Source organism: Ochotona curzoniae, unplaced genomic scaffold (genome assembly GCF_017591425.1).
Source record: "Ochotona curzoniae isolate NIBS_2020 unplaced genomic scaffold, NIBS_Ocur_1.0 contig_3622, whole genome shotgun sequence".
In the NCBI taxonomy this organism is placed as follows: Eukaryota; Metazoa; Chordata; class Mammalia; order Lagomorpha; family Ochotonidae; genus Ochotona; species Ochotona curzoniae.
The window spans coordinates 497,361-525,316 of record NW_024465926.1 but is presented as its reverse complement, the minus strand read 5'-3'; the positions used below and the strand labels follow the sequence as shown (position 1 = coordinate 525,316).

The following is a 27,956-nucleotide window of genomic DNA, read 5'->3' as shown; positions in this document are numbered from 1 at the left end:
TCGCACTCGGAACCTGGTGCTGGGAAGAACACTTCGGCACTCCATTTCACGAGTGGAAAATGGAGGGCATGAGACGCATGGCACAGCCACAGCACATGCTGGCACATGTGTGACACAGCCATGACACCTGGGCCGCACATGGCACTGCACACACCGGTGTGGCCAGCCAGCCTGTAAGGAAACGAGGGGCTGCTTCCTGGCAGAAGCCTCTGGGTACCGCAGGCATGACCAGGCACAGCAACGAGGCAAGGAGAGCCTGGCACGGCTGGGCTGGCGGGCAAGGACACGCTTTGGCAGTGATGAGGTTTGGGGCTTCAGTGGCCTTTGGAGGAGTGACTGGCATTCTTGACTGGCGGGCGAGTAGGCCAGCTGCCCTTGACTGTTCACAAAAACTTTTTTGGATTTTTAGTTAAAGCCTACGAGGGAGAAGCCACGGAAGCAAAGCTGCTTTTCGAGCTGGAGACGGAAATAGTGAAAGACACAGGTCTGCGGGGTTCAGATCTCAGCTCGGAGTGTGTTGGGAGTGGGTGGGGGACGCCCACCGTCTGGTCCATTTCCGAGAGGTTCTTCTACCAACGGAACCAAACTTGGAGAACTTCCTGCTGAAAACACGGGTGAGCCACCCAAGAGGCTTCTTCGTTAGAAAGAAAGCAAATTAATGTCGCCAAGGTAGGAGAGACTGGCGGGGCGAGAAGGCCGGGCACAGCTTGGGCGTGCAGCTCTGCTAAAGCTGTCGGGAGGTCATGGGGTGTTCTGCAGCTGCGGAGCTGGGCGAGGGGTCTGAATGAGGTTGCTGGGTTGCTGGGAGGCTGCCCTGGGCACAGGCTCCAGGGTTCCGGCTTCCTTTCAAAACAGCAGCAGAGGCCCCTGCCAGGGCTGAGTGGGCTGTGGAGCATGGCGTTTGTGGCTGCGTAGGTCAGCGGCCCACGGTGGCATCTAGTGGGCCAGGCAGAGTGGGTGAGCTGGGGCGGGAAGGCCCTGCGGAGCCCGCTTGGCCAGGGCTGGCAGCATCGGGCTGCGGGGGCAGCGGGTCGGCACCCGAGGCAGCCTCTGGGCCCTGCAGGCTCTGGCCACACACGTGGTGGTGCTTCTCCCAGTCCTTGTGCTGGCAGAAGGAGCCGCAGTAACGCGCCGCGTTGCAGCCACTGCACGTCTCACTGGCCTTGCGCCCACAGTTCCAGCAGCTCTGTGGGAGGGAGGGGAGGGCGAGATCAGAGCCCAGCACCCCAATCCTGCCATGCAGACTCAGTGAGGGAGTGGGGGACAGGGCACAGGCGCCCTGACAGCAGCCCCTACCCACGAGGGCTCACGCTATAGGACCACCTCCCCACCTTTACTGGCAGGGGCTGCAAGCACAACAGAGAAGTCGCTGTTTCCGCTCACAAGGCCCTGCCCCTGTGTGCTCAGAGCTGGGCAGCCCCCAAGTGTCCACAGCCCTCCCTGGCCTCCTGCTGTCACAGAGAGGGACCCAGTCCTCAGTCAGGACCCTCAGTACACAGTGTCCGCTGCACCTCGGCATCTGCCCTACCTCACTGGAGTCTTCCTGCTGGTTGACAACGGTCAGTGCATCCTCTGAGGCCTGCCGCTTGGCCTCGGCCAGCGCCCGCTCCATCTTGGCACGCTCAGTGCTGATAAGCGCGTGTGCCTTGCGCTCTGCGTCGGACACAGCCTTCTGCAGCTCCGACAGGGCCTGCCGTTTCACCTCGTTCACCGCCTCCTCTGCAGGGGCCACACGCAGGGCCCCGGTTAGCACATGTAGGGCGGGGTGTGTCCTGGGGCACGGCAGCTCCGGGGGCTGGCAGGCGGTGGGCCCACCCCTCGGTGCAAGCAGGCAGGCCTGGGAACCTGCATTCCAAGCAAGCCCAGGTCCATCTGCCTTCCCAGGCCTTGACCACAGCAGTGCAGATGCGGCCCTGTCCATGGCCCCCGCGTCCCTCTGCCTGCTTAGCCTGAGACCAGTGCTCACCTGGGGAACCTGTCTGCTGTCCAGCTCTACCCAGTGTCCTTTGGCTGGCCTGGGCTACCAGGATGCCAGCCTGTTTGGGGCCTGCCTCAGTCGACCGAGTAGTATTGCATGGGAGGGCCCATCTAAGCATCAGCCCGTGGAAGCACTGCTGAGCCTGTAGCCAGGCCTGGACGCCCAGCCCTGCTCCAGGCAGGCCTCCCCTCTGGAGAAGGTCTGAGGTCCCTGCTCCACTCTGCATGCCACTCACCGGCCTTCCTCCAGATCTCCTCAGGCATGTAGCCGGACAGGGCCCTGGGCAGGAGGTCCCGGGGCACATCTGCAACATGGGTCAGGGCCACGCTTAGCGGGGGCCCAAAGGCCAGGGGAACCCCCGGGCCACCCTGGCCCTCCTGGGCACCCACCTAGCTGGGACCCTTCGGCGCCAGAGCTGCCGAGGGGCCGGGTGGCGGCTGCCAGGGGGCCCTTCAGGTCTTCAGTGTCGCTGCAGCGTCGGATCCAATGGTTGAGCTCCTCGCGGTCAGCCTCCTGGCACCGGCGCAGCACCATGAGCGAACGCCGTGTCTTCTCCACCATGTCCATGAGGCAGTTCAAGAGCTGCGGACGCGGGGTGGGCTTTAGAGGGGTATCAGTTGCTGGACACCTGTGCTGGGCAGAACTCGGAGGCTCCCTCCTCTGGCCTGCCGTGGACCCCTGGGCATCCCCCCAGAGAGGGTGAGGATCTGGGGACTGCCTACTTCCACGTCTGACGTGGCCCGCCCTGGGGTCGGGGGACACTGGGGGTGCTCACTCCATTGAGGTGCTTCCATTCCTCGGCCCACTCGCGCTCCGTCAGCCGGTGGTCAACCACCTCCTCCGGCCGCACCCCAGGCACCCCTGCAGGGGGAGGGTGCACTCAGGCCCTGCCCAGTCCCCTCACCCCCGGCCCGCTGGCTGCAGGCAGGCCTCCCGAGTGCCCCTGTGGTCTGGGACCTTGGCACAGCAGCCCCACTCAGCCCTGTACCCGAGCTCCAGGATGGGAGTGGTACCCTGCTGACCAGCCCTCACCTTGCTCCAGGGAGCTGCAAGCCAGGCTTCCTAGGGGCTGAGGTCTCCCTTCACCCTCAAACCCGAAACACCTGCCTCAAATGACAGGAGGCGTGGGGCAGCCTGCCGTCCTTCCCCGCCCAGAACGGGGCCTGAGACAGTGACAGCTGGCGTTTATTTTTGCATTAGCACAAGCAGTGGGAATTAGCACCTGCCTGACCCCAGCCGTGGCCAGCCAGACGCTGGCACCTGCCGCTTGGCCTGGGCCTGCAGGCTGTGTGCGGTGGAGGTGGGGAGGCGGCCTCCTCTGACCCCAAGGCTGGTGCTTCCAGGTGCCCCTCTCCCCACACAGAGGCTTCGTTCTGGGAAGGGATCCCCTCTACAGAGGAGGGTCAGAGGTCAGATATAGCCACAGAGGCACACCGAGGAAGGACAGGCAGCACCTGCTCGCTCTAGTCCTCAGAGCAGGGCCATGAGCACCTCAGGCCTTCGGCTGCCCCGGGACAAGCTCCAGGGGCCCCCACTGCCCTTGACAGCTAAGGACACAGAAGCCACAGTACAGTCCCCGAGTGTACAGCTCTGATGTCCCCCAACACACGCTGACTCCTGCACACGTGTCCACCTGCCTGGCTCCACTCACCCAGCTGCCGATGGCGCTCCCGCAGCTCTGCAGAGTGGCGGTAGGGGTCGCGGATGTGGTGGGCCAGGGCCATGTCCTCCAGACGGTAGTGCGGGGGTGGAGGTGTGGGCGGGGGCAGGCCACTGCTGGGGCTGTAGCGCTGGGCAGGGCTCAGAGTGCAAGGCCGCTTGCCGAGTGGGTCTCGGTCCAGCCCATTCTCTTTGGTCCTGGTGGCAAGAGCGGGGGCAAGATGGGAGGCAATGGTTAGCACAGGGGTGGGTTGAGGGGGGCAGGTGTCAGACAGGTCTGGCTCTGCGCCTGGGACCTGGGCTGGGGTGTGCAGGGTACCTGACCTGGACGGTGAAAGGGCCTGGCAGAACACTTGAGATCCAGGAGCAGCACAGGGGACAACCCAGCCCCGCCCTGCCAGGTGGCTGCCCCTCAGCCCCTCCCCAGCATCTGGGGCCACAGGGGTGTCGGACACCTGTCTGGCGTCTTCCTCTTGCCATTCTCGTTGACATCCAACAGCTCGGAGGAGTCACTAGGGGAGGAGGCACTGGTGTCCAGCAGCAGGCGCTCGTGCTGGGCCAGGTACTGGGCAGGGGTCTGCTTGGCCTGGCGGGCACAATGTAAGAGTTCCCGCTGCAGCAAGGGTAGGTTTGCCTGTGGGCAGGGAGACAAGGGCTCAGGCAGAGCAGGTGCACAGCACTCTGCCCACTCAGGCCCTGCTGGGGTTACCCCTGGTCCCCAGCTCTGGACAAGGGGGAGGAAGACCTCACTAGGCAGGCACAGGGGCGGGAACTGGGGCTAAGAAGGTGGGGGCCTGGGTGCCTGACCCCTCCTTCACTTGCAGCCTTAGCCTGTATGAAGCTGGAGCATGTGGCAGGGCCACCTTGTGGGCATGTTGCAGCTGCCCCAGTTCTGCTCCGTGCAGCACCTGCACGTGGGCCTCCCAGCATGCACGGGAGGATCCCCTGGCAGAGTGCCATGCCCAGGTCACTTGTCAACAGATGACTCCCCAACTTGTCCCATGCCACCCAGCTGTGAGGGCCTCCCCAGCACCCCTACATCAACGCTGGGAGGTGCCAGCTGGCCACCTGTGCCAGGAACTTGAGCTGGCTAACAAGGCCCCTGGCCCCTTCTCTTCCGGGCCTCTCCTTGGTCACCGTCACAGGCTGGGGGCTGGTATGTCCACCAGCTGCTGTTGGAATAGACGGTACAAACATCTGGGTTCTGACCAGCTGAGGCCAGCTGGTAGCTGGGGTGAGGGTGGGGCTCCAGTCCAGCTGGTAGGGTAGGCTCAGGAGAGGGCCTGGAGAGCTGGGGCCAGGCAGGGCCAGCCAGGCAGCCTTGGCAGAAGGGCAGGGCCCACTACTTGCCCAGCCCAGGCAGCAGCCCCCTCTGGCCCTAGGGGTCTAGGGAGGGACATCAGCTGCTGGTGCTGTGCCAGCCCAGCAAGAAGTGGCTCTGGGCTTTGAGTGGATGTCCAGGCGCTATCACACAAACACACCTGTCGCCTCTCACACACATACCAGTTCAGGCACACACCTGGGGGCACCTGCAGCACACACCTCCTCTGAGGGACAGGAGTGGGGCAGGGCAGGCTGTCCAGGGAGCTGTAGCCAGACGGGCTGGTGTGGCCAGGGCAGCGGCCTGAGTGGTGAGGGGATGGGCACCGACGGGTGCATGTGCTGTTCCTTCTCCCCCCTGGGGTCTGAGCTTGCACTGGGAGCAGCAGAGGTGCAGCTTGAGTCTCCCCGCCCCAACAGCTTGCAGTGCACCTGCCCAGATGTTGGTCTAACACAGAAGTGTTCACCTGTCTTTCCTTCACGCAGGTCACTGGCCTGTTCCAACCCAGCCCTCACACTCACTGCCACCCAGAGCTGGCTTGGCAGCTGTTTTCACTATGTACCAGTTAGCTGTTCCCTCCCCCCATCATGCAGCCACCCCATCAGGCCCCCAGGAGCCCGTCTGAGGGATCCCCTCCCTGCCGCAGGCTCAGGGCTGGCTGGCACAGTGCTCAGCATGGAGCAGCCAGGCGAGTGGCTGGTGGTGAAGCATGGAGCTGGGGGCACCATGGGTGTCTTGAGAGTCCGCAGGAGCCAGGTCAGGGGGGCACCTTTTACCTTCAGGAAGGGGACCACAAAGGGTCGCAGTGGGAAGTTGGTGGCCTCCTGGAGCCTAGCGTGGAACTCCTCGATGGTCAGCGTGGCATTCTGCAGGAGGCAGCCAGCTCTGGTCAGCACATGTCCGCCCAGGTAGATCCCCAGGGTCACATGGGGCAGGGCATGAAGATGGAGGGCAGACGGGCAGGGCCTTGCAGGGACCCAGGGGGTTGGCGTCTCGAGAGGGGCATAGGGCAGGGTCCCGGATGCAACCCACCACCAGCCCGAGCACCAGCGTGCGGACACGTGCGCCAATCTCTGGAGAGATGTCACCGCCGAACTGCTGGAGCGTGGCCAGGAAGCGTTTGAGCTTGCTGAGCTGCCGCGCCCCGCATGCAGGGGGCAGGTGCTGTGTGCACAGCGTGGCCGTGGACGACGACGATGGGCCATTGCTGATGCCACTGGGCGTGGACGGGGTGCCGTGCACGGCTGTGGGTGAGTGGCTGGTGCCGTTCATCACTGCAGGAGAGATGGGTATGAGGGCAGGGGCACTGGCCCCCAGTGGGCTGGCTACCCCCTTTGCCCTGTGTCCAGGAGGGCTCATAGGTCCCTGGAGGTGGAGTGAGCCCCCAGTCTTCATGGTGAGTGGGCCTGCCCTCGGCTCTGCCTCCTCCCACCTGCTGGCACTCAGGTACCTTCCTTCTGGGGACGTGGACACCTGGACGCTGGTCCCCAGGGGCAGGTCAGAGCGGGCTGGGGCCCTGAGTCACTTGGCAGGCCCTTCCCTCTGATAAGGAGAGGCCTCTCTCACAGGTGCACAGCTAACATTCTCGCACACATATGCAGAACACACATGTGTGTCCTCCCATGTCCACAACATGCACTGGTGTGGGATACAGTGCCATCAGAGTCTCCAGCAACCCAGAGTCCCACTACCCCCAGTTTACAGTCCCTACTGTAGCCAGTTTCAACATCCAGCCCCGCCAGCCCCCATACGCCCCAGCCCTGCACGTGCCAGGGTCATGGCTGCAGCCCCACCAATCTCCATACACTCCAGCCCTGTATGTGCCAGGGTCATGGCTGGGTCCAGCCCCGCCAGCCCCCACAAGTCCAGCCCTCAGAAACCCTCCAACCACCCACCCTCATGGACCCTCATGCTGTGGACGAAGCGCAGCAGGTGGTCCTGCCTTCCACAAGGATCAAATGGGCAGGACCCCAGCCCAGAGCTTCTCCTGGGGTGGCAAGGCCCCCACTCTGCCCCACCTGTACCCACTGGGGGCCTGGCAGGTAGGGACGGGCATAGGGGTACTTACACCTCCCCACCTGTGCCCCGAGAGCCTGAGGCAACACAGCCCTGCCCTGGGTGGCCATTCCCACCTCCAGGCTGATGAGGGGTCCCAGGGTCAGAGCCCAGCCAGTTCCAGCACGCTGACTGCCTCCCCTGCTGGCATTCCCCGTAGACCTGGCCAGGGTGCTCTTGTGTTGCTGGCCAAGACGGACACTCATTCCCTGGAGGTCAGGAGCTAGCCACAGCTGCCCTGCCCCTGCCCAGGGCGCCCGGTCCTGCTCTGTGCAGCTCCAAGCAACAAGACCCCACCCCAGGCAGCAGAGGGGTGGGGGGTCTGAATGGACCAGCTGGGACACAAGGGCACAGGTTGACAGTCTGTCCACTGGGGTGACTGGCCGCGCCCAATGCCCCTTTCAGAGGACACGCAGTGAACACTGCTGCACGCATACCCAGTGATAGCCCCCTCCATCCCTACAGGCCAGGAGGTGGTCAGGACCCTAGGAGGCCTTACAGCCACGGCCAACCTGGGCCAGAGGGTCTGGGGCCCCCAGCACCTCCTGAGTCGGACCACCATCCACTCTGCCCGGGCCCCTACCTTCCCTTACCAGCTTGGGTCCCCGCTGGCCGGCGCGTCCTCCCTCCCTCAGGCTGCTGGGCAGTCTCAGCGACTCGCTGAAGAGACGCCGAAAATAACCCCGGCACAAGTGCTTGCGCTCTGGCGACAGGTGTGTTTCTAAGTTAGACCACACACGTGTCCCGCCGGCGCTGGGGGCACACACCCGCAGCCCTGCTGCCTCAGTCTCGGGCCCAGGCCAGGCAAGGAGGACCCCTGACGAAGCCCCCGCAACCACCCTCCTTTCAGTCGGAGGTTCTGTGAACAATGTCCTGGAGCCAGACTGCTGTCAGCCCCAGCACTGAAGACCACACAGTCACTCGTGCCAGAGGCTGCACCGCCCCCTCAAGGGACTGACCCCACCGAGCACAGCCCAAGGGCTTCTGAGTGCTGGCCACCTGCTTTCAGCTGGGAGTGTGGAAGCAACATCCCCTAGGTGTGCAGTGGGCACCACAACTCTGTCTGGCCTATCATCCATGCTGGCACCCAGCGCCCATCTGTCCATCTACCCTGTCCAGCTGCTGGGGCAGAGCTCGGGGGTCCTGTCGGGGAGTGGTGGGTCAGTGGCTGGGCTCGGGGGTCCTGTTGGGGAGTGGTGGGTCAGGGGCTGGGCTCGGGGGTCCTGTCGGAGGCCTGGCCCCTGCCCGGCTGTCTACTTACAGAGGCAGACCATTGACCACTTTAAGCAGCCATGGAAGTGGCCATGGGGCAGGGAGGTCGCAGGCCCGTCCTCTCCATCTGTGAGCAAAAGGAGAAGAGCAGCGGTCAGCAAGGGCCGCTATGCCTGCCCGGGCCTCAGCCTCCTCTCTGTGAGGTGACAGGGGAGCACCCAGGGGGTCCACAGGACTGGGCATTGGTCCTGGGGTTGACAGGACAGGTGACTGCAGACAGAGCCGGGGCCCAGGGGCCTCCGGCAGGAAGAGAGCTCATCTGAGCTGGACAGGCAGTTCTGAGCAGGGAGCGGGGGAGTCCCAGCAAGGGGTGTCCAGGACAGCTGTGGCCTCAGGCCTTGTGTGCCCCCATCCCGCAATAGCCAGACCAAGCCCCGGGTCCTCCCTGCACTACCTTCCTCTAGGGCCATGCCGTGGCTCAGCTCCAAGGTGAATCTGTCCAGTGTGGTCCCTGCCCAGGGACACCACAGCCCTCACGTCCAGGTCAAGGTCAGCCTCCATCCCCCAAGAGACTCCAGAGCTTGGCAGGACCAGCAGCTGAGCAGTGGGGCCACCCCAGGCTGCCGACAGGTGCAGGCTGACAGGTGCAGTTGCTGTTAACCCCTGGCTCACAGCGACCTGAGGCCAGCCCTCCAGATGTGACCAGGGCAGTCTGCTTCCCAAGCTTCTGTGCCTCAGATGGTGCCAGACCTGCTACCCTGAGACAAGGTTCAGGCTAAGGGGCATTCAGCTATCCTGCCAGCCTGGCCTCTGTCCTGCTTGGGGTGGGGGACAGCTGATCATGGCTGCCTGGAGCAGCAGGACCACACCTGCAGAGCCTCAGGTTTGGGGATGGTTCAGAGCCAGCCTGTCTGTCCTCCTGCTGGCAGCTGGCTGGAGCCATGCAACGGTAGCAGACGACACAGCTCACGCAGCCCAGAGGGCAGTGGACGGCACACAAAAATGACACCCTCTACCAGGGGCAGCAGGCCCCAGCCTGCCCTGGCCTCCACCACACCATGAAGTGGCTTGGCCCAGTCCCCAAGGAGGTGCAATCTCAGCTCTAGGGGTAGCCCAGCTCTGTCTGGACACAGCCCAGGCTGGACGGGGATGGCCCAGCTCCATCTGGACGTGGCCCAGCCTGGACGGGGACGGCCCAGCTCTGCCTGGACACAGCCCAGCCTGGACAAGGGACGGCCCAGCCCTGCCTGGACACAGCCCAGCCTGGACGGGGATGGCCCAGCTCCATCTGGACATGGCCCAGCCTGGACGGGGATGGCCCAGCTCTGTCAGGGGATGGCCCAGCTCCATCTGGACACAACCCAGCCTGCATGGGGGAAGGCTCAGCCCAGACAGTGGCTCACACATGCCTAGCACCCTCTGCAAAGCTGCCATGGAGGGCAGTGCCAGCTTCTCAATGCCCAGGAACACAGGGTCCTGGCCAGGCCCACAGCCCCCAGGACCCCTGCAGGGAGGGCTCCTGCAGACCTCAAGGCAGAGTCCCCACTAGACGCAGGCCAAGCCTCCACCCGCCCCCATGCCAGCCCTCCAAGGTCACAGCATCAAAAGGGGCAGGCCCTGGGTGTCCAGGACTAGGTCAGCCAGCTGCTGGCTCAGGGCCAGAGGTCCAGCAAGATACAGGCGAAAGCCGAGGCCAGGGCAGACACAGCCCAGCCTGGCCCTGAGTCAGCTGGACTCCCAGCAGCCCATGTGGTCCATTCCTCACCCCCAAGCCCTGCAGCCCCTCCTAGTCCCTCTCTGGGCTCCATTTGCCCCTATCCTTTTGAGCCCCAAGAGTGACAAGAGAACAGGTACTTGGGCCAGCGCTCACACCAAACTGGTCAGCAGCCACACTGGAGCTGGCCAGCAAGATTCTGCCGACAACCCACCCTGTCCAAAGTGGGCTCTGGACCCCATGGAGGTACTGAACCACCAGGGCAGGCAGTCCCGCAAGCTTCCCCAAAGCACCGTGCCCTCCGCCCCAGCCTTGCTACTTACCCGTGTGAGGTGTGAAGGACGGGGGGCGTGCGGCGCCCTGAGTGGCAGTGGGAGGCGGAGCCGGCACGCTGGGGGGTGTGCACCGGGGCTGCGTCTTCACCTCGGCCGGGGAGTCAGGCATCGTGCCAGCCTTCTTCCTGTCCACTGCGGGAAAAGGGGCAGAGGTGGGCTGAGGGCATGCAGGGACCACTGGGTGGCATTCACAGGACAGAGACTCCTGGGCGGGACGGGCAGCTGTTCACACTCTTCCACCCAGGAGACATACGACCAGCTGAGGCTGGGGACGCATCCATCTCAGATACTGTGGCTGAAAGTCCAGTGAGGCCAGGGACCTTCTGGTCAGCCCTGCCTGCACAGGCACCCAGTACGGGGCTCAACAGGCCCCATGGGGATCCAGGAGAGGGCTTAGGCAGGCCCAGGAGGGCAGGGCGGGGGCGGGGTGGGAAGCAGCCTCACCCTTCAGCACCTGCCATCCCTCGGCTGCCCCTCCTGCCGTGCCCCAGCCTGTGCACAGCCTGATTGCTGGGCACATGTGCAGCCACAGCTGTCGGTGCCCGTCAGCACCCCGCCCGGTGCAGGCCATGGCTAGACCCTGACACAACCAAAGAAGGCAACAGGAAACAGGCTGGTGCTCGCCGGCCCCGGCTGCCCTTGGGCCAGGGCCGTGAGCAGGTCAAGTGTGCCGAAGGCCAGTGGCCTGGCAGAGGTGGTAGCAACGCAGAGAAAACGGAGTGGGGCCTGTGTCTGCTGGGCTCTTGCCGTGACCCTGCCAGGTCACACCCACAGCCACACAGCTGACTCCCACGCAACACGCCCTCACATCCTCCCCTAGGCCGACAAGGTAGGTCCCAGGGCCTTAGATGGGCCACAGGCAGGAGCCACCGTGCTACTGCTGGCCTACATCTTGAGGCCCAAAGAAACTGAGGCACCTGCCTGAGGCCGCACAACAAGGAGACGGTTCTGAGCCTGGAGCCAGGACAGGCAGTGGCTCCCCAGGGTTCCAGGCCCCTCAACAGGGGCCGACAGGGGTGGCAAGTTTGGGAGTCGAGGAACACAGGACTTGGTGCCTTTCCCAGGTCCAGCCTGCTGCCCAGGACTTTGGAGGGGAACTCCTGAGGCTGCAGCCCTCGCCCAGCCTGCTCCTGGCTGTGTGTCCCTGGAGGGGGTTCAGTCCACCCCTCGTAACCTCCCCTCCTTGGTAAATGGAGAAGCATGGTACAAGGCTGGAGTCAGCAGGACAGAGGGGAGGTTGGCATAGGGATGCGGGCAGCATGGGCCTGGGGAAGAGGGGCAGGGTTGAGAGTTGGCCTTGGGTCACTTACCACAGACATGGGGTGAGCAGGTGGCACAGCTCCCATCCCCTGTGGCTGAGAGAGGAAGGTAGGGCCAGGACAGCTGAACCCCAGGGCTGGGTCCCCAAACCTTCCTCGTTGCTTTCCCTTACAAACTGCCCGCTTGCTGGGGTGGGAGCCAGTCCCAGGGGGCATGTGAGGGGGTGAAGGGCTGGTGGTCTCCTTCCCCATGCCAGGTGTGGAAAGCCAAGGGCGGAGAGCTCTAGGCCAGGTCTCAGAAGAGTCAGCACCCCAAGACCCTTGCCGATAGTCGGTGGCTCCCCAAGAACAGCCCCCTCATGGAATGTGAAGTGGGGGTGGTGTCCTGGTGGAGCCCACCCCTCCCAGCTCTGTGGGGTCCACTCTACAGACCCCCAAGCAGTAAACAGCATGGTCAGCGTGCAGCATTAGCATGCCAGGACACAGGCCCAAGGACACCCTCTGATCATTCCAAACCCACCTTGGCTCAGAACAGGACCTGGGCCTCGGGTTTGGGCATCGGGGTCACCCAGAGTGCCAACCGGCCTCCAGAGTGGACGGTGGCTTGGGGCTACTTACAGGGGTCTGGCAGTGTCTCAGCATCACCTCCCAGGACAGGTGGGACCCCTTCCTCACCGCCCCGACCCGAGCCCATGAGCCATGCATCATCTGCCAGGGCCTGGCTCAGTGCTGGGCACCCTGAGGTCAGTGTGCAGACACTAGGGTCCTGCTGGGTGGCCACTCCCACAGAAGGTGGCCAGGGTGTCATCAGCTCCAATCTTTCTCATTCAGAGAACAGGGACCAGAACAGAGCCCCCAGCCCCAGGGCCAGGGCAGGATCATGTGTCCAGTCCACAAAAGGTGACTAGGGCTGACACCAGCTTGCAAGGGGTCAGACTCGGAGTGGGGTGGGCGCTGGGTCCGTCCACAGTTCGCATGCCTGGGCAACTGCTCCCCTCCTGGGGCTGGCTCGGAACAGCAGGCCAAGGAGCCCCAGGACAACCTGGCCTGGCTTCTCCCACACCCTCCACACCACTGAGAATCTGGTACCTGAGGGTCAGGGGTGACCCTGACAGCAAATGGACCTGGGACTGCTTGGACAGGGCCTAGCAGGTGACAGATGGACCTAGCGCCTCCTGGGGCTGAGGCTGGCGGCCCAGGCCTTGGTACCTGTCAGGTGCCTGCCCAGCTCTGCAAGGCCACTACCTTCTCAGCACCAGGGTCGAGCTCACAAGGTCCCTCCCCGACTCCACTTCCAGCCAGCACTTGCAGCGCTCAGCTGTCCCCAAGACACAGTCCAAACAGCACTTGGTGCTTAGTGTGGGGTGAGCTTTGCCCCGACCACCCAAGCTACCCAGCTCACCCAGGCTGGCGTGTGTCCAGCGAGCAGACATGGGGTGAACAGGCGAGCAAGTCCCTCCGCCCCTAAATGCTGCCGACTCAGAGCTGGACCCGGGACCCAGCTCAGTACAGCTGGAAGGCACAAGAGACTGACAGATGGCCACCGGAAGGCCAGTGGTGGGGGTAGGGCAGCCTCACCCCATCCCTGCTCCTGTGGGTGGGGAACTCCTCATCAGAGCAGCGCTACCCCACCTCTGGGTATCCACTCCAGGAGACCACGGAGCAGGTCTCTGTCTTCCTGGACTGAAGATGCCAGCACGATGACCCAGCAGAGGGTCACAGACAACCCTCCCGAGTTCAAACGCAGGGTTCAAGAAGGGCAGTGCCTGTGCCTACTGACTCGAACGTCATCAGGGCCAGCCACACCTGTGAGCTGCCTAGACCTCCCCGACGCCTGCCTGGAGCCAAAAGAGAGCCAGCTGGACACGGAAGACACAGGAAGGCCGCAGCTGTGTCTGATGGCACCATGGGACATGGACACGGGCTCTTGAGTCGGCTCAGGTGTTGGCCGCCAGGATGGAAGGAGAGCGTAGGGCCCAGAGCCGGCCTGGCTGGAGGCGGCCTCGCTGCTGCACGTGTGTGTGCAGCCCCTCCCAGCGGGGAGGACCAGAGCTGTGTCGACAGGGCTTGGGGGCAAGGGGCTTGCTCGCTGTGGCTCCCTGGTCACCCCGTCTCTGCTTGCTGGACCAAGCAGGGCCCTGTGAACCACCCAACTGCCACCACTGAGCAGCGACTGACATGGTAGGTGGCACAACTCGAGACTCAACATGAACAGACATGTGGAGGAGGCAGTGCCCCAGGCTGGGGGCTCCCAGTGAGAGGCGTGCCCTCGCCTGCTTTTCTGCAGTGGAGTCTGGGTGAGCAAGTGCCCGGACACACGGGACCCTTTTGCTGCAGGCCCCGGGGCAGCCCTCTGGAGCCTGGGCTGAGTTGGCAGCTCTTGGGGGCTGGGGCAGAACTCTTCCAACTCTACCCAGGCCCAGATGGGCCCCAGATGTCCAGGGCCTGCTGGCCCGCAGAGGAAGCACATTCCTTGCCCAGCTGCTGCAGCTGCGCTGCCAGCAACTCCCGAGAGCTGTGGGGGAGGCAGCTCTGCCATCTGTGCTGCTGGCCCGCCACGGGAGGATGGCCGTCCTCACCCGTAGTCCTGGCATGCTGGGGGCTCAGGAACATCGGATCCCACCCCATCCCCCACGCACACGGTCACCAAGGCCAGCTCTGCGGCCCAGCCCAGCTCGGAGTGTGCACAGCGGCAACAGCTAATGGGGGGCCTGGCATCAGAGGGGGGCCTGGCATCAGAGGGGGGTCTGGCATCAGAGGTGGCAGGTTGTGGGTGCATGGATGAATTGATGGTTGGGTCGATGAGTAAATGGACAGGCAAGGGAGCGGGGAGCAGGTGGACAGCCAGAGGTGGCTAGGTACATGGGTACGTGGACAGGTGGGTGGTGGGACAGGCAAGTGGATGGTGGGTGGCTGCAAGCTGAGGGTGGCAGGCCTAGGTCTCCCTGGCAAGACCCTTCCCCCCCCGCCGCGGCCACTCCCGTCCTGCTCAAGGACAGTGCGGCCGCCTCCTCCCTTCCATCACTTGTCTGCTGAGGCCGCGGCACAGCCCAGGCCCCACAGGTCGGGTAGGCGGTGCAGCTGGAAGGGCCTGGCTCCTGGCTCGGGGTGGGTCCTCGCCTGCATGGGGCCACGTGGGAGGGCTCCCAGAGGTGCAGAGCCCACAGCTGCGTTCCGCAGGAAGCCAATGGTCAGAGAACGTGTGTAGCTGCACACTGTGCACCTGTGTGTGTGAGCAGGTGACCCCAGGAACAGACGCACCCCTGCACCATTTCTGGTGGGGAGCGAGGAGGGGAGCAGCTGGGAGTCCACCCAGGGCTGAGAGCTCCAAGTCAACCCCACAGCACATGCGTTATGCACACGTGCCACATGCGTGGCGAGTCCAGGGGGCTCTAGGGACCGGGGACAGGGTCCCCCCCAGGACACAGTGAACCAGGCCCCGCCCCTGGCCTGAGGGATCCCTAGTCCTCTCCTTGGGAGGGGCAGGGCAGGAAATAAAACAGATTTCACAAGCCGCCTCTACCATTGTTTATGTAAACAGGTAAATTGTTTCCTGCCTCAATTAAAAACATCTGCCACATAAATGAATACCAATTAACTCATCCTGTTTTTAATTACTCTGTTAATTACACGCAGGCAGCAGGAAGAAGGGCCCTCGCCTCCCTGCCCACAGAGCTGTTGACGGGCTTTGGCGACTGTGTGACAGGGGCCCAGCGGCCACTCCTCCAGGACTTCCTACAGCCCCTGGGCCACCCATCCTGGACCCCTGATCCTGCTGGCCCCTCCTCACTTCCTCCTCCACCTATGTCCAGCTGAGCAAACGTCCAGTGGAGAAAGGACACCTGAGTGGCCTCGCCCACTCCTGGGTGACACGTGATTGCTCCCATTCCAAGGTCAAGTCCGAGTGAAGCCACTTCAGCACCAGCCAGCCCTCCCCACAGCCCTACAGGTTGTGACAGAATGTCAATGACAGCACACAGCCCATTTCACAGAGGGGAAAACCAAGGCTCAGGAGGGCACACAGCTGGCCTCTGAGCCAGACCGCCCACTGCACGGGTACCCCCGGCAGGACACGTGTGACCAGAGGTGCCTCCTCCCCAAGGCCATGGGATCCACACGGGAGACCCTGACCCCAGACCAAGGAGTGCCCAGCCCCAGGCACTTCCTGTCCCCATCAGGCGGGCAGTGGGCGGGTGTGGGACTGACGTCATCCTAGCAGAGGTGGCAGCTGCTACAGGGGACGCAGGCGCGCAGCCGGGTCCCGTCCCCTCCCCAACAGAACCTTCTGGATGTTTTGACTCAGGGCTTCAAAGGGCTCTAGGACAGGGCCTGAGCAGCCCCACAAAAACTCATGCCCCATTCTACAACAGGCAAAATAGAGGGTGCCAGGGACCCCGCTGCCTGAGCCAGCTCCCGCTGCCTCCGGTGGGTGGGGGCAGGAGGCAGGGCAAACCCTTCTGTCACCCACAGCCTCCCCAGGCCACCCAGCAGCTTACCCAGGGCCAGCATCTGCTTGGTCGGTGTCCATCATGGCGGGCTGAGGGGACAGCCAAGTGTCCACATGAGCCCAGGCGCTCAGCCTAGCATGAGGAACAGGCTGTCCCCCACCCCAGGCCACACAGGCCTCGGTGAGGCTGGGACATGTGGGCAACCACGGCTCCGGGCAGCACACAGCAGAGGGCAGGCCCTGAGAAGGGGGCCGCCCTCGCAGGTGCTGCCCCGGAGAGGGCCAGCAGTCACAGGGGGCAACGGGGCAGCCGGCATGGATCGCATCCAGATGGGGCTCCCAGCCAGCAGCCTGGGTGGCCTGTCCTGATGGAGCCTGCCTCCACCAGGACCACCTATCCCTACCCCCACCCCACGTGAGCCTCATCCTCAGCACACAGAAAGCCTGAAGCCAGAACTCCTACCCACACCCTTCCCCACAGCCTGGCCCAGCACCCAGGCCCCCAGTGGGCCAGCAAGGGTCAGCTCTCTCCCACGCCCGGCCCACCCCTGGCTCCCTGCCCGGTGACATCTGGCTCGCGGCTGCCAGCTCCACAGCACACAAGTGTGAACCTCTGTTTTACTGTCCCAGGAGACTCCGTGTCCTCACGGTCAGGCGGGCAGCTCCCAGCCCACACACAGCTCTCCCGCCACAGGAGCCGTCCGCTTTCTCAGCAGGCACTGCTACCCCCTGCTCTGGCCTCTGTGGGGCAGCAGGTCTCGAATCTCTGCTGTGGGCTGTGTGCTGGCCTGCTGGCCCTCCCAGGGTACGGGGCGGAGCTGCAGCTGCTTGCTGCCCACTTGGCACTTGGAACTCGCTGGGCCTTGGACTCCCCACCTGAGAAATGGGACAGCAGCAATAGTGCCCGATGTCAAACACGCTCTCAGCACACTGCATCAGGCCTGGCACCGGATGGCCCTGCATGACTGGGTATGCAACAGGTGCACCCCAAGCTCAGGACAGCCCCTCCCCCTGCCTGCCTGGACCTGGACGCTCCATGGTGACAATAAACTGGGGGCAGCTGACGTCAGGCTGACCGTGGGCCATAGTGACCCAGATGAGGCCGAGGGCGAGTTCTCTCGGCCTCTGTCCCGAAGGAATGGCGGGTGGACAGCATGCAGGAGCTCAGTATGCTGGGCCCCGGGGGGGGGGGTGTGTGTGTGTGTGTGTGGGTGGGTGTGTGTGTGTGTGTGTGTGTGTGTGTGGGTGTGTGTGTACCAGGCGCCAGCACACCACAGCTGCTCTTAGGTCCAGAAGGGAAGTTTAGACCTGGGTGGGGCTCCGCCACCCTCTGCAGCCCTGGGGCCAAGGGCTGAGGACCACAGCTGGCCGGTGTCCCCAGGGCTCTGTATAGGAGGTGACGGGGTGTGGACCCTTACCCAAGCGGGCCATCACGGCTTTTCCTGGACTGGGTGACCCAGGAAGCCCTGTGCTCCCAGGCCAGCCCCCCGGTGCTGCCCACCTGGCCTTCCTTTGACCCTCATCACCCCAAACTCTGGTGGCGCTCCCTGAGAGAGTCCTCCAGCTGTGTCCATGGTCTGGCCTCAGGGCCAGGAGGGGTGGCCACCCGCTTTTTTAGGCTTGGTGCCACAGGCCAGTGGCTGTAGGGCCTGCGGGTCAGTTGTGTGAGAGCTGGGGCCCCTGTCCATTCCGCCCGAGCACCACCCCTTCTCGGAGCACGTCTTGAACTACCCCAGGGCTGTCCTGTCTTGCCTGCCTGGGCCAGGCGTGGCCTTGCGTCTCCTGCTGGTAGGCTGGACGCTCCAGCTCAGTGCGCCTGCTTGGGGTGGGGGGCACAGCACTGTCCTGACCTATCCAAGTTTCTCAAATCTCCCAGCAGCTTGCAAAGGCGACGCCCCCATCCATCCCGTGGCCAGTCAAGCCTGGTCGCCCTGGGAGCCCGAGTCAGAGGAGGAAGTCCACGCTCGCACAAACATAATGAGGCGACATCCTGGCCACTCTGGTGGCCTGCAACACAAGACTGCTCGCAAAGGAAATATTTTCTCGTGGACTGAGGTCAGCCGGGCCCTCGGGGTGCCTGCTGGCAGCTGTATCTGGGGGCCCAGCGGTCTGCACCTTCACGGCTGCCCACCACCCACCGCCAGGGTTCCTGGGAGGCAAGAGCCTCAGCCTGGACGCCTCCTGCCGTGCCTCAGTCGGGTCCATCTGTCCACGCTCGCCGGCACCGCCCCTTCCCGCGCCCACAGCCGGACGCGCCGCCCCTGGGAGCCCCGGGCAGTGCCGGGCAGCGCTCCCCTGCCCAGCCTTGGATCGAAGCACTGTCCCGATGGCGGCTCCGGGGGCCATAGCAAGAGGCGCAAGGGGCAGGGGTCGCTCCACACCCCCGCCGTTGCTCCGCCCCCGGTCCCTGTCACTCGGCTGGGGTCCCTACTAGGAACCCGCCCCTCGGCGCGCAGCTCCCACCCCAAGTTCAACGGCGCCAGGGACGCTCCATGCGGCTGGTCTCCACCCTGGAGGGTGGACGCCTAGCCGCGCGGGCTCCAACTTTGCAAAGTCGGGGCACTTACGATGCTCTGGTCGGGCGGCAAGCTCCTGGCGCGGCTTCTCCCAGCTCCGTCTCCTCCGCCGCAACTCGGGCGACCGGCGTGCCGGACTCAAGCGCGCGACGGAGCCGGATGGGCGGCCGCCTGGCCCATGCCCCGGCACGGCTCGGGCCGTCCGCGCGGGAACAAAGCGTGCACACAGCCCCGGGCCGACTCCGGGAGGCCGCGCCGCTCCAGCCGCCGCTCGCCGGCTCGCGGGCGCCGGGTTCCGGGGCCGCGCGCTCGCCCGAGAGCCTCACGGGGCCCCGCGGCCCCCGCCCCGCGCGCTCCGCCTCCTGCCCCCCGCCGCCGCCGCGCCACCTGCCTCCCGCTCGGCGCCCATCGCGCCGGGCTCCGCCCCGGGGTGCCGGCTGCCGGAGAGGCGCCCGCGCTCGGTGCGGGCTGGCTCGGAGAGGGGCTCCACGCGCCGCCGCCCCCGCCGCGCTCGGCCGGGTCCCGGGAAGCGGCCCGGGCCGAGCGCAGCTGAGTGCGCTGGGCGGCGGCTTCGGCGGGGTCCGCGGAGCCCGGCGCGCCCCGGCGCGCACGCCCACCCCGAGCCGCGCCGCCCTCGGAGCCGCCGCGTCTGACCCGCGGGCCGGGCGCGTCCTCCGGTCCCCGGCGCGCTCGTCCGGCAGAGGGCGCGCCCTGCCCGGCGCGCTCGGCCTCCGGTCCGGCGCCGGGGCGGGGCTCCTGGCTCCCTCTCTTTGCATCTGTTTTGCATTCATTTGCATCCATTCATTTTCAAGTCAGCCTGCGGGACCGCCCCCACCTTCTCCTCCCCGAAGACCCCCGCCCCTAGTCCCTGGCCTCGAGGTCCAGCGTGGCCTGCCCAGGCCAAGGTGAGGATCCCCGAAGGCATGGGGTGCCCGGGGTCACCGCTATCCCCAGAGCCGGTGCTGCCTCTAAGTATTGCTGGGGCCTGCTCCTTCTGCCCCCGGCCCCTCGACCCTTGCCCAGGGCAAGGGGTGGACAGGCAGCCCCTTCACCGGCCCTGCCCAGCCTCAGGTGGCACCTGTATCACTCTCCTGTCTTCCACTTTGAGCTCCTGCATGGTCGGCCCCATGCCCCCTCCCACCGAGCCACTCAAACGCCACGCTGAGGGTCCAGTCCACCAGGACAGGGCTCGCCACCACCTTGGCCTCCTAACCTGACCTGCCAGCTGGGATCTTCCCCACACACCCGGCTGCAGCGTTAGAGCAGCCACGGATCCCCAGACCCCGGTGAGGAGCTGACCCCACCCGGGGATGAGCGCAAGACTCCCGGCCTCCCCTGCTGACCACCACACATCTGGTCCAGAGGGCTACCCTCGTGTGGAACCCAGCACGCAGCAAACAGAGGAAGCAGAGACGCTGCAGCTGTGTTGCAGGCTCCTGGGCCCACAGCTTCTGTGGGCACGAATGCAGGAGAGTGTCCCTGCCTGGAAAAATGGGTGGGCCCAGCGACAACACTGGGAGCAGCTAGGCAACCTCCAGCGTGTGGACACGTGGACGTGTGGTCCACAGGTGTCACCTGGCACTGAGATCAAGCTGCTGGCAAGCCGGAGCCCAGGTTAGCTCCTCTCGGTCAGAGGCGGAGAGGTCACTGCCCAGTTCCCAGTCCAGGGGCCCACAGAGAGGCCTGCGGGCACTGGCATGCGAATCCTTAAGATGTGTGTTTGCTGGCTTTTATTTTATCTGAGAGAGAGCTCTCTCCAATCTGCTGGGTCACTCCCCAGAAGCCCCCAACGGCAGGGCTGGGCTGGGCTGGGGCCAGAAGCCTGGGGCCCCCTGTGGGTCTCACACGTGGGAGACAGACCGGGCATCTGAGCCATTGCCTGTCTCGGCTGTCTTTCAGGGCGAGCCTCAGAGAGGCGCTGAACTGGAAGCAGAGCAACACTCAAGCCAGGCACCCTGCCGGGCATGTGAGCAGCCCAAGGTCTGGGTGCACCCTCAGACAACCCTGATTTAAACTGGTGAGGATGGGTCCCTGTGCCCCTCCACCTCTTTGCCCCCCCTTTCTGGTGGACTTTCCTGTAACCCCTAAACTGCCCTCTGAGTAGAGGTAGGGGGAGATGTGCCAGCCTCCTGGGTCACCCACTGGGGTGCCAGACCTCGCCTCCTGACCCGTGTGTACCCAGGGGGGCAGCAAGTGAGAGAGCAGGTCCCTGCTCCCTGTGGACGAGGCCTGGGGCTTTAGGTTGGTGGCCCAGCCCAGGGGACCTCTCTCAAGCAGACAGAACTGAAAACCTCTTCAAGTCCAGGAGACAGACAGACGCACAGCTGTGGGCCTGACTGGTGCAGTTGGTGCCAGCTCACAGGTTTCAGGGATTGCGAAATGCAGGAAAATGTCCCTACCTGGAAAGATGGGCGGGCCAGCGCTGCCCGTGGGCCAGTGTTGCTTATCGCTGCTGGTGTTGGGGTCCATTCTGCTAGCCAGTGCCCCTGGTTTTGTGTGAGAAATAAGCCAGATGGAAGCCGGGTCCCCACGGTGCCCCTGAGCGTTGGGCACCCAGAACAAATGATGACAACAGCAGAGCCATCCACCCCAGCTCCCAGAGCTGCACCAAGGGTCCTGGGAAGTCCCCAGGACCTAGCGTTGGGGACTGAGTGTTTGTGGGTGTGGTGGGCAGCACAGAGGCAGGGTTCCCCATCCTGCGAGGGACCTGGAGCCCCACGCACCTTTGAAAACAGCCTCTCCTGCGGCTTTTCAGGGTCATTCTTGAGAACCTCAACATTGATCTAGCAGTCTGTTTCCGGGGAGTGAGTCCACGGTGTGGCTCTGAGGACGGAAGTAGAAGGGGTGCGTGCCCTGGCCCCACACACGCCAAGTGCTCACTCCACAGCAGGTCCAGCCCCGTAGCCACGCTCCAGGCCAGACGGCCGCCTCTCTCCTCACACTGCTACACAGTCCCTGCCTGGGGCTGCCCACCTGGGTGCCGAGGCCAGGGACTCCAGGAAGCACCCACACTTTTGCTGTCTCCCCATCTTTCACCCGTGTCCTCGAAGTTTCTCCTGGTGATCTTGTTTTATCCTTGATTTAAAAAAAAAAACAAGAATCGAGATCGGCCATGACAGAGGTCGCTGTCCGACTTGCTGCTGACCCAGTACTGGGCCAGTGACCCCTATAGCCACTCACTGCTCTCTGCCCAGGAGCCCAGCAGCCCCTGACTCAGAGCTGCTCCAACATCCAAGCCCCGAGTGTGGGCAGTGAGGCTGGGAGCAGCCAGGGAGCTGGCCACGCCACAGGAACCTAGAGTGCCCCCAACTTGGGCAGCACTCCCTGACCCCACCCCAACAGCCCCCACCTAGTCACTCTCCTGGGACAATGCAAGGCCCAGCATGCATGTGTCTGGGTCCGCCCTGCCATCCTGTTCACCGTGAGGTCACTGCCATGTGGAAGCCTGAGCCCCGACAGCCTGAAGTCCACTATGCGTCACCTTCCCCAGAGTTGGTGGCCAAAGTGGCTCCCGGGAAGATGCCTGCAGTGGCGCACTCCCCCACCCGTCTTGGGGCCTTGGCTTCGGCAGAAGGCTTCAAGCTTCCGTGGTTGGACTCCTAGGCAGAACAGCTGGACGCTGCTGTCCAGTGCTCTGTCGGGGCTGGAAGGCAGCCAGGACCATGACTGCAGCAGAACTCACAGGGTACAGACTGGGTCAGAGGTCACAGGGACTATAGACGCCCCATAGCCTGAGGAGGCCAATGTTAGGGTGTCCCGGCCCTGGACCTGCCACAAGGATTCAGGGCAACCCTGACTCCATCTTGGTGTGGAGGGCGAGGCCCGTTCACGCCACAGAACAAGGACCCTAGGGAGGGCACCAGTCCCTGCCAGCCCTGGGCCACAGGGTCAGTGTCTCCTGGCAGAGGGGACACAGGTGGGCTGCAGGGTGTGGGCAGAGAGGACACAGAATGACCACGCCCCAGGCTGCCAGGGAGAAGCTGCGGCCAGACGCAAGGGTGGGAAGGGGGAAGTATTCCCTGGGGGCGGGGCCCCTCCGAACCACGGTGGGCAATGGCCTCTGACCTTCCTGTTTCTGGGGCCTGCTGGCTGTGCACACATGGACAGTGGGGTAGGGGACAGAGCCGGTCCCACCCCTGTGCTAGGCCCTGCCCCTGCTCCATCACATCTCTGTTCCTGGTCTGGCTCCTCACTGGGGTCGCTCCCAGGTCTGTCCACACTGGCTGTGTTCAGGGACAAACCTCACTGACCCCAAGCTCCACTAGCCCCACTGCCCCCACTTTCCTGGCCAGCGTTTCCTGTGCACCTGCCACCTGGCACACACACCTGTGCACCTGCCAGTCCCATGATGCACATCACACACACCTGTACACCTGCCTGTCCTGTGACCCAGGGACCCACGCTGGGCTGGGCTGCAGCTCTTCCCTACCATAAAGGCTCCCCTCTCCTCAGCAGGATCTGCCCACACTCCCCTGGCCCCTGACAGACTCTGTGGGTCACACCATAGTTCCCAGGTAATCTGACTGCAGAACCACTGGCTTCGTGGCTGGGCCAGGGAAAGTGGTGAGGAGGGGAGGAGCTGTCCAAGCCACCTGCAGGCGAGAGGCCAAAGCTGGTGGAGGCACCTGGCCCTGCGGATGTCCGTGGCTGCTCCGCGCCCATCCCTTCTCCTGCCCCCTCTCCTGGGAGTGGAAGCCACTGGAGCCACCCTGCTGAACCCTTGTACTGGCTCTGGCCCATGTGAGCTGTGGGAGGGGTCCCACCCTGACCCAGAGGCTTTTGGGAATACTGCCTGACCAACTGTTTGGTCCCTGGGCAAGGCCCCAGGCCAGGGAGTGTACCTGGCGGCCACTCCAGTCCCCAGCGATTGACTGTTGTCTGGGAGCAAGCCTTGAGGGGCTAGCACAGCAGGGAAGGGAACCTGGGCTGGGACAAGGCAGGGGAGGCACCTGACCCATGTCATTCATACCTGTACACCTTGTCCACCTGGGAACCCTGAGGCCTGGCTGGTGCAGGGCATGTGGAGGGGCGAACGCAGGGCCCGTGGGAGCTGCTGCCCTCCCATTTCACAGAGAAGCATACTGAGGCTGGGCAGAAGCTGCTTGACTCCCAAAGCCCCTGACCCTATGTCCACGTGCACAGTGACCGTCAAGGACAGGCAGTGCCACGATGGGGAGGTGGGACCATCCATGCACTGAGCATCCCAGTCTCTGGTGGGGGCCCCCTGGGGAGTCCAATCATCTCAGGATGCCCTGCACACATGTGTCCTGGCTGGGCAGTGCTCCCTGCCCACACATGTTCTAGAATTCCTGCCCCTGTCTGGGTCTGGATCACCATGACTGAGGAGGCAGGACCCTCTACTCCCTCCCGGCTGAGCTCAGCAGGGCTCAGAGCCAGGCTGGAATGCTCTACAGCTGCCCGCGGTGGTTGGGACAGCAGGGAGGGAGGCCGGACTGCCAGCTGCCCCTGGATCCCGGGGGCGGGGGGAGTGCGGAAAGCACCTGGTCCTTTCGGTTTCCGACAGGAAGCCCCGACCTCCCAGCCCAGCTGTGTTGTCTGCCGCCCTGGTAGCCCTCCCTCCACGGGAGACCCTGGGGCAGCCCCTAGAGCATGTCGGGGGAGAAGAGTCCCAGGCTGCACGCCGTGGGGGTCCCCTCTGTCGCTGGGGGGCTTGGGTGAGGAGCCTTGGTGTGGAGCGTATGGCTGGCAGGGTCAGAGGAGGGGCTGAGCTGGCCCACAGCGGGGATGCAGTCCCCTTGGAGAGCACAGACCTGGGCCTGCCTCACTGACCTGTCTGGGCTCAGGGAGGGGTGCTGGGAACCTTATTTCTTGCCTGCACAGTGTGGTGTCTTGGCCTCTGACTTGTGACCCTGACCCCACCCCGGCTCGTCCAGGCGGGAAGGAGCCTGGACCACTGCCCCCAGCCCTACAGAACTGTGTAAAGTGTGGGGCTGGGCAGGGGACAGGGAAGAACAGTGCCACTTCCTGGTCACCACGCCAGGGTGAGGCTGTGAGAAGCTCCTTCCTTACCCCCACCCAGCAGAGGGGGCAGCACCACGCTGTCCCATGCCCTCTGGGTGCTGAGCCCAGCTCCTGCCTGCAGAAGCCCGCAGTCCCCTGGAGGGGGAGGGGCACTGCTGAGCCAGCTGGGGCAGGCGGTTCACACCCTGACCCTCAGCCTCCTCCTGGCCTGGCCGTGTCTGCCCAGCTCCCCCACCTTCCCATGCAGCAGGCGGCTGCTTAGTCCACATGGCCCACACTTCCTTGTATGCCAAGGACAGCACTGCAGGACAATGCCAGTGCCCTCTGCAACCAGCAGGGCCCCTAGTGAGGGACCGGGGCACCAGCCAGGCTCCAGGCAGAGGACATTGCCACCTTCCCCCACCCTGGGTCTTCAGGCCAGACAATCACCCAAGAGTCCCTTCTTGTGCAGCACCCCCCACCCTCCCAGGCCTCACCTTCCCCTCCACAAGGGCTCTGCCTGGGCTTCCCCCTGGTGGTAACTTCCACAATTGCACATCCAACTGAGAGTCCACGCAACCTGGTGTGGCTGTGGCCACCCTGAGTGCCCGGGCAGAGCTGGTGGCTGGGGAGAGGACCTCCCTCAGCTCCAGCCACACCCCAGCTCCAAGCGCCCGCGGCTCCTGAGCGAAGCCGAAAGGCCGGCCAGATCACGGCTACCCATCTCTGTCAACCTCACACACGGCCCAGCCCATGCCACTCCCTGACCTGAGGCTTCCACGGCCACCCCCGCCCTGGCAGACTGGTAGCCCCAGCGGGCTGCTCGTACCCAGGTTGGGTGCAGCCGCCATGTCTGCTGGGAGCAGCAGGTTTCTGACAGCTGGGGAGACTGAGGTCTCTTTGGAGGCAAGGCAAGCTGCTGACCCCTCCTGGCCAGCCTTCCCTAGTCCCTGACGTGGGATTTCTCAGAGAAATGGTCTCCACGCAGAGCCAGAAATGATGCCCAGGCCCCATGCTGACGTGAGCCAGAGGCACAGCAGATCCCATGTGGCCAAGCTTCCAGCTGGAGGCTGCCATGGGCCCCAGAGGCTGTGGGCAGACTGGAGCGTGGGCTGGGCAGCGGGACGGGTGACCTGTAGCTCTGACATCCTGGAGTCCTTGATGAGGCCCTTGCCACGTGGGTTGGGGATGTCATGGGAAGGCCCTGGCCATGGGGAAGCTGAGCATTCAGGCTTCCTATGGCCCCCACCTGCTGCCTTGGCAGGGGTCCGTCGTGGACAGGGGCCTGGACCAGCACCCCCTCCTCGGTCCTCAGTTTCCCCATCCACGCTGTCCAGAAGCCCTGCCCTGCGCCCTCTCCACACACACCACAACACCCCCTAACTGTCCATGCCGCTAGCATCTGCCTCAGGCAGGGTCAAAATGCCAGCCCGGCACCTGCCAGCCTTATCATGCCACCTGCCTCAGCTGCAAGGGACAGTCCCCCCAGGGAGGCCCTGCTGAGCTGTGAGGTGAGTCAACAGGATTGCTGTCGGATGTGGGGCAGCTGGTGGCTCAGCAACGACACGTTCCCACCCCCAGCCTTACCTGGGCCGCCCTTCCTGGGACCTGCAGGCTCCGAGCAGCCAGTGGACTCCAGGAGCCCTGGAGAGGGTACCCTGGACATGGAGCCGGAGTGGGAGCCCAAGACCGTCCTGGCTGTCTGTCCCACAGCCGGGATGCCTGTGGCCTCTGAGGCCTGGAGGAGCAGTACAGGACCAGGGCCGGCTGGGGTGCTTCAGAGCCCCCACAAGGCTCCAGGCCCTTCCTGATGCTGCTGCCTGCAGACCTGGGCAGCCGGCCCTGGGGAAGGGGCGGGCGGCCACGGGAGCTCATGTGATGGGGTGGGTGGGGAAGTCGCCCTGGGCCTGCAGGGGCGAGGCAGCCAGCTGTGTCGCCGCGATAGGGTGGCGGGGGCTGGGGGCTGCAGCTGCACCCGCGACTTCCCCGACAGGAACCATCTGGGGCCCTGCCCTGCCTGGCTCCCCGCTGCCTTGCACCAGCTTCCCAACAACTTCCTCCTGCCTGGCCTGGGCAAAGCCGCTCCAAGTCAGCTCCTGGACCCTGGGGCAGGTGGGCGGCGCCAGGGGCATGGTCCACTCTGGTCTGCCTGACCACCCACCAGGGCGTGGTGCTTCTTCCAGCCTGTTTGGTCTGGGAATCTGTCCTTTTCACAGCCAGGCTCTGTCTCAATTGCTAGCCGTCATGTGGACATCAGAGTGTAGCCCCCACCCCTGCCTAGGACTCTGCAGGGGTCTCCCTGCCTCTGGATCCAGGGGCTTCAGGCCCGGGCAAGTGTAACGTGTGCCACTGGGCTAGCTGGCCAGGGGCCTTCCAGCGACTACTGGCTACCTGTATTGGATACCCCAGGCTACCAGGCCTACTGCTACATAGCTGGGCCACCCTGCTCAGGAGCCTGGGACTTTTGTAGAGCAAGGGATAGGTCTGCCCCCTGTCAGTCTGAGGGAATACAAATGCTTCCTCAGGGCAGGACAGGGTTCTGGGGATACCCACAAATAGCTAATGAGACACTGTAGACGCCACAAGAGAAGGCTCTGACCAGAGGACACCCGTGCCATGGGAGGCCAAGGGCACGGCCAGCGGATGCACGAGCAGGGGAGGTGCTGGCAGCTTCCTGGACTCTCTGGGGATGAGTTGTGGCCAGAGGCACAGGCCCTGACCAGGCCAGGGATCTGGAGCTGTGGACAGCTGTGCCTCTGGGTCTTGCCTGGTTTACTCTGAAAGTCACCCCAAAGACTCAGGCAGCTCTCGGCGCAGCGCACCCCCTCCCCAGAAGATGGGGGTCCCTCTGGGTCAGGGTGAGTTTGGCAAGGGTCAGCCCTGAGTTCAGATCACCTGTGCCGGGAAGGACCCTGCCTGGCTGCACTCCCCCCACTGCCAGTGTAGAGGAATTCTCTTGACGATGAATGCCTGGTCAGCCAGGGTCACCCCGTGTTCCTGCTTTCCCCACAGCCATTTCGGGGCTTCCTCCTCCCTCGTGATCCTTGTGGGCCTGGGGAGAAGGCCCCCAGGGGCAGGGCAGGGCTGCCTTGTAGCCTCACAGCCAGGACTGGGAGAGGTTTCTGGAGACACAGCTCCCCTCCTCAGTCCTGAAGGCAACTGGACAGGACCCTGCGTGGGGGGAGGGGGCGTCAACACATCCCAACCCCCAGCAGATGTTCAGGAGGCTGCACCTGCTTGGCTCCCCCTCCCCCTCGCTGTAGCTGCCCCCTCCAAAATGGGACACTTCCCCAGGAGCCCTGAGCTGCCCACATGGCCTGCCCAGCCTGGTTCACTGATCTGTGGGTCTGATAGGGTGGGGCTGGGAAGAGAAGAAAGTTGTTCCCCGAGGCTGGGCGGTTGGCGCTTGTGGGGAAGCGGAGGGACGTTGATTGCGGCTTTGTGAGCTGGGCGGGGCGGGAGATAAGGAGCTGGGGGAAGCGGCTGCAGGGGCACAAGG

General features: G+C 64.5%; 1 protein-coding gene across 3 annotated transcripts; it reads right to left on the bottom strand.

Annotated features, from left to right (window-relative positions):
- Window positions 1-174: 174 nt before the first annotated feature.
- CBFA2T3 (CBFA2/RUNX1 partner transcriptional co-repressor 3) lies at window positions 175-26,332 on the bottom strand. Of its 3 annotated transcripts, none has more exons than XM_040982223.1 (12): window positions 26,045-26,332; window positions 10,263-10,406; window positions 8,275-8,352; window positions 5,991-6,232; window positions 5,735-5,824; window positions 4,093-4,271; window positions 3,630-3,835; window positions 2,754-2,839; window positions 2,368-2,560; window positions 2,214-2,282; window positions 1,529-1,719; window positions 175-1,186 (listed from the first exon to the last, which is right to left on the bottom strand). In XM_040982223.1, the coding sequence occupies exons 1-12, from the start codon at window positions 26,121-26,123 to the stop codon at window positions 917-919; spliced, it is 1,827 nt and encodes a 608-aa protein (XP_040838157.1). In that variant the 5' UTR covers window positions 26,124-26,332; the 3' UTR covers window positions 175-916. The 3 variants fall into 3 exon arrangements, with proteins under 3 accessions (XP_040838157.1, XP_040838159.1, XP_040838158.1); XM_040982225.1 differs by lacking the exon at window positions 26,045-26,332 and adding an exon at window positions 18,548-18,740; XM_040982224.1 differs by lacking the exon at window positions 8,275-8,352 and having other exon boundaries at window positions 26,045-26,331.
- Window positions 26,333-27,956: the final 1,624 nt, after the last annotated feature.

What these genes read in the sequence shown, in the direction of transcription:
- CBFA2T3 (XM_040982223.1), bottom strand. Translation starts at nt 26,123, where the DNA reads ATGTCCAGGGTACCCTCTCCAGGGCTCCTGGAGTCCACTGGCTGCTCG. An exon ending in TCCCAGGAAGGGCGGCCCAG is followed by an intron (nt 10,407 to 26,044) that starts GTAAGGCTGGGG and finishes CTTTTCCCGCAG; the next exon opens with TGGACAGGAAGAAGGCTGGC. An exon ending in CGCCGAAGGGTCCCAGCTAG is followed by an intron (nt 2,283 to 2,367) that starts GTGGGTGCCCAG and finishes CCCATGTTGCAG; the next exon opens with ATGTGCCCCGGGACCTCCTG.